General features: G+C 38.1%; 1 protein-coding gene across 5 annotated transcripts; it reads left to right on the forward strand.

Annotated features, from left to right (window-relative positions):
• The first annotated feature begins 1,560 nt into the window (after positions 1-1,560).
• On the forward strand, positions 1,561-6,947 carry LOC141912722 (guanine deaminase-like). Of its 5 annotated transcripts, none has more exons than XM_074804080.1 (12): positions 1,561-1,664; positions 1,963-2,216; positions 2,830-2,918; positions 3,338-3,509; positions 3,951-4,038; positions 4,136-4,241; positions 4,364-4,499; positions 4,624-4,731; positions 4,908-5,073; positions 5,384-5,533; positions 5,997-6,143; positions 6,548-6,947. In XM_074804080.1, exons 2-12 carry the CDS (start codon positions 2,100-2,102, stop codon positions 6,787-6,789), a joined length of 1,521 nt encoding a protein of 506 aa, XP_074660181.1. In that variant the 5' UTR covers positions 1,561-1,664; positions 1,963-2,099; the 3' UTR covers positions 6,790-6,947. The 5 variants fall into 5 exon arrangements, 4 of the variants coding, with proteins under 4 accessions (XP_074660181.1, XP_074660179.1, XP_074660180.1 ...); XM_074804078.1 differs by having other exon boundaries at positions 1,577-1,664; positions 1,856-2,216; XM_074804079.1 differs by having other exon boundaries at positions 1,583-1,664; positions 1,890-2,216.
• The last annotated feature ends 2,428 nt before the right edge of the window (positions 6,948-9,375 follow it).

Here is a 9,375-nt window from a genome sequence, read left to right on the forward strand (position 1 = left end):
TTTCAAATTTTGGCACGTCGGATAAGAGTGAATATGTGTAAATGCTTACCTTATAAAGTATTGCTATAGAATCCATGTAAATGTGATGAAACTATGTACATATGCAAATGTTATTTTTTCAGTATTCTGAACAGTTTATCCTCCAAACACGCGCGAAAATCCGCCTGAAATTCTACCGAAGCAATACGTTACATTATAGTCCATTCTTCTGGTGTATATGTGATATACAGATCGCGTGCATTATAATCGACGTTTGAATCACCGCGTTGCCGGTGAACGCACCGCGCAACAGTCAGATGTATACAGATGTCCTCGGATGCCCTCGAAGCGCGGTGCAAACGACGCGTCCTTCGTATTCAAGCGTGGTCCATCCACACGGACGAATAGATTTAAAGATGTTCCGCCGCGGGGATTCACGGGTTTCAAACTGCGAATCGATTGCATTGCTCGCCTCCTCGAATGAACTATATTTGCAGCGAATACTTCAGAATTTATCGTATTTTTTCAACAACAACAAAAAAGCAAAAAATTATTAGAATGCTCGCGAAGCTTACGAAACTAATGAAAATGCAATTTAAAAAGTCAGAAGTATTGATCATCGGCGTATTTGAATTCTAGTCTAAATACCATTGCGCATTTTTATCTTTTCGATTTCGTTATACGTGCGGCGGTCGTACGGTCGTTGTTGAGGTATGGGACGCTTTCACACGTGACCGACGCAATGTTGACGGACACCCGAAAATTTGGAAAAGACCATGATATTCCAATCCAAGTTTATTTTACGGAGAGCAAAAGAAATTTTCCTTGTATACAAAAAGATAGTTGAAAAGACAAGACGTAAAAAGAAATTAGATTTTAATAACAAGCACAATTAATTAGTTAAGAGGGTTAATGAAATGAAGCGTTCTGTGCGGGCCGAGAGAAGCCTGAAGGTCGCTGGCGTAAGCACTCGGGTGGTGAAAAAAGGGGAAAAAGAATCATTGAGTAGTCCAATTCTCGATTTACGTATAAGGACAGTGAATGAATAAGCGAAACGACCAATTGATGGAACAATCATAACAGTGATAGTTGTATGACGACAAGTCTTAAACGGTCAAACAGACTATGACGTCACGCTCATGATGTCATAGAGTCCCTACAATGCCTCATAAATCCATTTATCTCCTCATCAAATTCTGACCAGTGATTGGATCTGCTAACTCTTCTAAGGCCACTTGACTATATTTTCCCTAATGATTTGCTAATCGTGACGTCCTATCCTTCTTTGACCTTCCTTTGAACGACGTTTAATAGAAACATATACATTTCTACACGTTATTTCTACGCTACGTGACCAGGACATTTCGACCTTTTGATTAACTCGCGCGATACAATGCGTAATAAATCACTATTGTCAGACAATGTATCTTTGTTTGGAAAAAAAAGATCCGATGTCGTAAAACCATATTGAATTCTGATCAATTGAGAGTTTGTAGTACTTTTACAACCTAAGTAAACAACTGAAGCGTTATCTCAAAATCAATACGATTATAGTCTAACTTATCAGCCTGAACTGAACGTGCTCAGAAGTTTACCTCGATATCAACCGTCTTGGTGAAAGTTCTTGCACGGTATACGAAGATTCATGCGTCTGAATTATCATTCAAAGGACAAAAAATCTTAAGGTAATGGTACAATAACCACACTCAAACGTGGTTGAACGGATAATATGATAAAAACCACTATGTACAAATTAAAAGAATTTCAAAATCGAGAATTTATCTATTCAGAAAATGTAAGTTACACGACGTTTCGATCTCACCCTAGAGATCATAGTGGGATTTTATCTTATTATCTTATAAGGTAATGTTTCTAGAACTAGCACGGAAGTTTTATTCCTGTACACTCAGATTTCAAAGCTGTCTGTCATAATATGACAATCTTTTAAACGGATTATGTTTAACACTGGGGAATGATTTATAGATAAAGCGTTTTACGACACTCGGTCTTTCGTTAAGTCCGTAAGTATTGAATGCACCAGTTCGTTAAAAAGACCATTTCGTCCTCAGTCAGGTCTAGTCGCGTCCGGGTCATTACTACTTTTCAGACACCAGAAGAAAATGGCCTCGCCAACAAGCGACGTTCACTGTTACCTGGGAACATTTATCCATTGCACGAAAAAACAAACCGAGGTAGAAATCTTGGAAGACACGGTCGTTGGCGTTCAGAATGGCAAGGTAAATATGTAAGAACGAACAAAAAACAATAAAAGAAACAGTATCAGCATTGTAAGATCCCACGTAGCTTTTTCCACTTTTTGTATGCCGTCATCAAAATAAAACTTTGAAATCTAATCAAAATCTGAATTTTCGATTTTTCCTCTAAAACCATTATCAAGGAGCTGATATTGATAATGATCTAATTCCTCGATAACGGTTTTTTGAGGAAAACCAAAAATTCGGAATTTTGAATAAATTTCCTACCTGTCGATGTCTTCTTAAATGTTCGATGATGATAGAAATGATAATACGGAAGAGCTTTGAGACCATTCTTTAATTATTCTTTATTTACGAATTAAATTACATTAGATTGACATTCTATTCTATAAAATATGATCCGTTTTTTTTTCGATGAGATAATCGCTATATTCCTTTCCAGTTGTACATAACGAAGCGAAATCATGCAGAATATTCCAATCAGTCAACTTGACTGTATAACTAATTTCACCTCGGCCTTGGTGATAAAAACAGTTTAGAAAATGGGCCCACGAAATAGTGTGCGATTTATATGTAATAACCTGGTGAAAGACTTCGAATCATTTAGAATTATTCTTTTCGCCCTGGCTTTTAGATTATATTCGTGAAAGAAATTAAACAACTACCACACGTTAGAAAAGAATTCAGCATCCCCAGTTGTAATGTTCACGCGATGCATTTCGGGTGAGTATCGATTCAACACGACCGTATAACGATGAATTGAACATTTTGCGTTTAAACCTGACCCCAGTTCCAGACTCGAGTTAACTCCCAGATGAAATCAGTTCATTCTCAGTGGTTTAAACTCTATAGTCAAATTTAGCTCACAACTCTGTGGTACTGGGTGGCTGGAGGTCGTACAAATAGAATTTCAGTTCCCCTACCTCAACACCTCTCCATCTAGCCTCCCCCTCCCCCATCTAGCCCTCTACCCCTCTCCCTCTACCCCTCTCCCTTTCTGGCTAATTCTCTTTAAGGAATAATTGTGTCTTCAATATGTCAGGCTAGAAAAACGCTCGTACGATTTTTAACTCTGTTACGAAGAAAATCTGATTTTAACGAATACATTTCGCATGTTTGTTCTCTCTATTTTTTCGTGATAGTCAATTCATGATTCCCGGTTTTGTTGACTGTCACGTACACGCATCACAGTACGTATTCTGCGGGAGTAATTTAGGATTAGTGTTGTTAGATTGGTTGGAGAAACATACGTTCCCGACCGAGGCAAAATTCGACGATTTAGACTTTGCCGCGGTTGCCTATACCAAGGCCGTGGTGAGTATGCGTTTTTGAATAAATTGGAACCGAACTAAAACGAGATATTCAATTCGAGATGCAAATCACTTTCTACACAATTTAGTAGAAAAAAACTTTGAAAGAAAAGATGAAATTGACCATTTTTTTATTGACATGAATTGACACGAAGCATACCGGATAGTCATCATTATTAAGAACGTAGAAATGTGATCATGATTCTGACAGTATTTATAGCAGAACCCAACGCACACGACGCAGGAAAACACGGAATCAACAGACAGAACCGTGTTCTTGTTTCCCTGTGTCGTGTGCCTGCGTTTCCCTGTGTCGTGTGCCTTCGAGAAAGGAGAAAAACGGTTTCGGGAACAAAGTGTCAGAGATCAAACAAGTTGGCTCTCGTCGTATTGCTATTTTGACACTGCTTTCACAACATACGGTGCCTTTTTCATTATTTTTAAGGAACGACTGCTTAGAAATGGGACGACGACTTCCTGCTATTTCGCCACAATACACACTGATTCAACACTTGCGCTTTGTGATATCATCGGTAAATATACATAAACCAAGATTTGTTTTGATTGGAACGGTAAATATCTAATTTGCTTTATGTCACTTTTTTAACTATATTTTCGTTTGTTTTGAAGAGGCTTGCGGACAAAGAGCGCTCGTTGGCAAAGTCAATATGGATCGAAATAGTCCTGATGAGTACACAGAACTTTCTGCGAAAGATTCGCTACTTGAAACAGAGAGGTTCGCATTTTCAGTCAGATTAAAGACTCCTTAAAACACAGAGCTTGATGTTACACCGAATTCTGCAGTAATTCCACGTTGAGTTTTCTCTATAACTAGTAAGACAACTTTGTCACATTCAGGTTTATCGATGAGATCAGAAGACGTAATTATCGTCTGGTTGAACCGGTTATAACTCCGCGATTTGTGCCGAATTGTACCGAGGAATTGCAGAATGGATTGGGCGAACTAGCCAAACGATACGATCTTTACATCCAGGTACTGAGGAGACAAGCTTCCCGGAGCTTTTGAAACTGTCATTAGTAGCCACAAATTCCACAAAAGAAGATTAGAAAATAGAGGTTTACGTTGATATTCACAAAACAGCAGATTTTTTTTCCAGAGTCATCTCAGCGAAACTGAAGCAGAATGTAGATGGGTTAGCGAATTGCATCCAAACTCAAGGGACTATGTGTCCGTGTATGATAAAGCCGGTTTACTCACCAATAAAGTATGACTTACAAATACATCGTTGTGCATCAGGTCGCACTTACACGGTTATCAGTGTTTGGAGTCAAATTACTTGTTCATTTCCAAATTATCTATTTCCAAATGTAAAATGTTCGATTAAATCCCGTTTCAGATTATGTAGGAATTAATCGTGTGTATCGATTGTTGTTCATTCAGACGGTTATGGCTCACGGTATACATCTATCGGACGAAGAATTGGATCTGATGAAGATGCGAGGAGTAGCAATCGCCCATTGCCCCAACTCAAATATCAGCTTACGCAGCGGCATGTTGGACGCAAGGAAGATTCTAGATCGGGGCATGAAAATTGGACTTGGGACAGGTATAGGAGACATTGATTTTTCTCCAATTGTATTAGGTTTAGAACAGAAATAACGGAAAAGCTCATTGGTATCGTAACTCCACCAGGGGTTAGCTGCTCGAAAGTTCGTTAAAGTTTACCATCGGATAAATACTATAATAACAATGCAGTTGATTGTCACTATTCAGTTGCCCACTGGTTAACTCCATTCTTTTAGCAACTGGCCCCTGGACTTATGATAGATAGACAATTGTTTAAACTGTAACTCTGAAACGAATTAATGTGTTATTAAGAATTATTAATTAGTTATTCCTGAATTTCTTCTACTTAGATTTAGCCGGTGGTTACCACCCATCTATACTCGACGCTATGAGAAACGCAATTGCCGTTTCTAACATCCTCAGCGTTCAGAAAGGCGATGACTACCGCCCCCTGGTGTACCAGGACGTCTTCCGTTTAGCAACACTAGGCGGTGCTGAAGGTAAGTGAGAGATAGAAATGATAGATTATGCTTCGCTCGTAATGTTTTAGGTGATGAATTATATTTTGTTTTTGATTGCACTCTACTTAATGAAATCCTTGAACTCAATCTGAATTTGAACTCTTTTTGGCAATCTTGATATTTACAAAACCCAACAACCCAGGTAGTTAATATAATGTAAATGGAGTACGTATGTACTTTTAATAACTTTGTCATACTTTTTGCGAAGAGTTCATGCGAAGAGTTTATATTTCCTGTTGTTTTGTAGATATTGTACATATTTCATGGCCTCCCTCCATACACCGTGGAAACGTTTGGAATTTAAATGGATTCTTAATCCATAATTCCTAATTCCTAGAATATCGTTTTGTAATAGATCAACTAACCGTCGACGAAAGTACAATTAAAATGTTCAAATCTATGAAGTCCATAATAAGATTATTATTCTCATATATATTAACAGCCTTGTGTATGGATGAACGATTGGGCAGCTTCGAGGTCGGTAAAGAATTCGACGCACTGCTCATCGACCCGCATACGAACTATTCCGGCATCGATGCTTTCGACGGTGATTTTCACCAAGAAATGTTCCAGAAGTTTCTTTTCTTAGGTTCGTGTGAGATAAGACTCAAGTTATATCAGAATTGAAATTCTTGAAATACGTACAGTTGAATGGTTAGCTTCCGAACTGAACCGGTCAAGCAGCAGCCAATGCCCAACGTTTGTATTACGCTACCTCGGCATTGCTCATCTTGTTCATTAAGCATCATCACTAATGATCATAATCATCCATGGTTAGTAGATATAACTCATGTATTGTGTCCGTTTCGGGCCACGTGTATATTTTTATCATCTAAGAACTCACAATAAAAACAATGTCTTGTGCGCTTGTATTATATATTGTAGGGCTTTAAAATCTATTTTCGCGTTCTCGTGCAGATAGCAATATACACGTGACCAGAATACGACACTTAATAGTGTAACTTCAAATGAATATATCATTTCTCTAAACAGGCGACGATCGGAATATAATCGAGGTTTACGTACAAGGCCGCAAAATTTGGCCGCAACCCGGCAGAATGACCGCCGATTCGCGATTGACTTCGTGCAGTCTGACCGACGGTACTGAGTTCTCGGCCCCGGTTTGCTCGTGCGGCGACGTCGACCCCGAAAATAAAACTAAAGGTCGCTTCAGTTCGATTCGACGGGACAGCGATTTCAACCTAGCCCCAAAGACAAGTGTCAACGGTGAATAGGCCAAGAAGAAGGAAGTGACCAATAAATATTCGTATACACGAATATTCATGTTCGTGTCTGTTGCATGTTTCGTCCACAAGAAAAAATATTCGTCCACAAGAAAAAATCTCAGGGATAGTCAGACATTTTTTTTTAAAGTCTTGCCTGAAATGTAACCGTGCTACTATGTTTAGAAGTAAATAAATAAATGTCCATGTATTTATGTTTTATCTGTACTAACGGTCTATTGCGTTCATTAGGATATGCATGACGCTTTAATGACGGCTGAGACGCATTATGTAAATCACTAATTATATTTCTCTTTATCTAGTCGGCTTATCTAAATTTTTATGGCGTCTGATTCATTCCAAATTTAAAGAACGATATGACACTTCAATCTTCATGAATTTATCTTTCATGTAACATGGAAACGCCGCGTTAGAACCTCGTCTTTTTCGCCTTAACGCCACGTTAGAGAAACGACTTTTTTCGTTTCGTCGCCACACGTCAAACCAACTTTTCATAATCTAAAAAATGGTGGTGATTGTGCCTCTTCCTTTATACGACCCGAAGCCGCCATAAAATAAAAAGCTGGCTTTAACGTGCCGTAAGACGACGATTTTTAACGAAAATTTGTTCGTGTATAATGTAAAAAAGAATCGGTTGAGATTTGAGTGTCTATGATTTTTTTCTATTTGGTCCGAATCGAGCCGTCTTAATAGTCTTTACTCTAGATTTAATTTCGATATTTTCTGGCGGAGCTCGAACGTAGATTTCTATCACGAAATCGATTTTGACGATGGAATAAGTAGCGATTCGCGTGAAACGTGTCGCGTCTGGTGAAGCAGAGTCGTCCTATAGACCGAGAGATAAGACCAGATGTCTGTGACACGTTCGTGCGGCAGGTTTTTTGTCGGTTCGCTTATGTAAACGTCTTTCGTTCGATTAGGATTATTCACCATATAAAGGTAATACACTTTCGAAAGGTTATAGTTATAAAGTCAGCCTGCTCTAGAAAACAGTATACGGTATTTTTGTCAATGGCTGACAACAATCCTCAATCGATAGATCAGATCCCATACGTAGTTTACGAAAATGCCTATACTAATGTGCTCATTCATCGCCCTACCCTTGTTTAGATATAACGTAGTGAACAAGTACCACACAGAACCACTTTTCTAAAAAATCATATCACAAGAAGATACAATTCAATAGACAAAGTAATTTCTCTCTTGAATAGATCTTTGCGATAGATGATACTCACCTCAAGTCTGAATTTACTAAGAGTAAAATTGCACAATAGATGAATTGATAGCTAAAAAGTTTATCAGAAAACTAGAAATATTTCGGGTGGTTTCTTTCTATACCACCGTTCTTCAGTCTAGAAGTTTTAGACCCTTTTCAGACTGAAGAAGGGTGATCGAAACCACCCGAAATATTTTTATCATTTTCATAAACTATCTAGCCATCAGTGTTGTGGGATTTAGCTCGTATCGTTTCACCTGAATTTACTATCTACATCTACTATGGGTGGTGTATATTTTTTCTTCAAAAAGAGAGACTATTCGTGAATTAATTTTACTTCATCGTGAAATCATAGCAATAACAACAGAGTTTACCATAAGGTATTGATTCCTGCACGAATTACTGGTACCGTACACATAATCTCAGCTGGGATACAACATCTATTTTAGATGACAAAGCATCCAAGCCATTTCTCCTATATACGGAGTACATGGTCGATTAGATGAATTCAATTAAAGCTCTCATATTAATATGCGGACGTCAGAATGTTTAATAAATTGATAAGAATTCACAGAGACAAGATGAGAACCGTTGAATATCCATCGATTCGATAATAACGCGAGAATATCGTGCGGACCTGATAAACTGGATAAAACCTGGAATAATCGATGGAAAGGATTAACTCTAAACCGATCGCGTAGTCGTATAGGAGATTTCGTAATCTCGAGCAAACATGAAATAACGCCAACTGTACTACTTGATGACGAATCAATCAGACTAACTGCGATCATAAATTGTAGACAATCACGCCCGAAATCAAGTAGGCGCGATCGGTCCACAGGTCCACACATCGGTCCACAGAAAAATGATAATAATGATGATAACGATGATTATTTTCTACACAGCAGTCTCTGCAAATAAATAATACCTGCTATTGTTCATGCATCTCTCATACCACATACATAACGTATAACAGCCTCAAAATACATATTTTAGTCACCTTTTTCACTATTTTCTTCAGACCCTTCCTCCCACGCTTTCGGAAATATCGGTTTTTCCAATGTCATAAAAGGTTCACTAAGTCGTACCCCTATCAAGACAGTGCCTGTTGCTGTGGATATAGACTCCGGTGAAAGGTCATTTCTACAATGCATTTAAAATATCAATTGACACAATAATAATCAAAGCTGTACTAATATTACAAGCGTTGTTTTAAATAAGCTTTTGTATTTTTGAATATATTTTTTGCAGCATTCTCGGTGATCTGATGAGCATACGATGATCGCAGGTGATCATCTATTTTCTATATATTATAGAAATATACCACACGATGTAATATTAATATCGTAATACGCGACAGT

This window comes from Tubulanus polymorphus, chromosome 11 (assembly GCF_964204645.1).
Source record: "Tubulanus polymorphus chromosome 11, tnTubPoly1.2, whole genome shotgun sequence".
Taxonomy (NCBI): domain Eukaryota; kingdom Metazoa; phylum Nemertea; class Palaeonemertea; order Tubulaniformes; family Tubulanidae; genus Tubulanus; species Tubulanus polymorphus.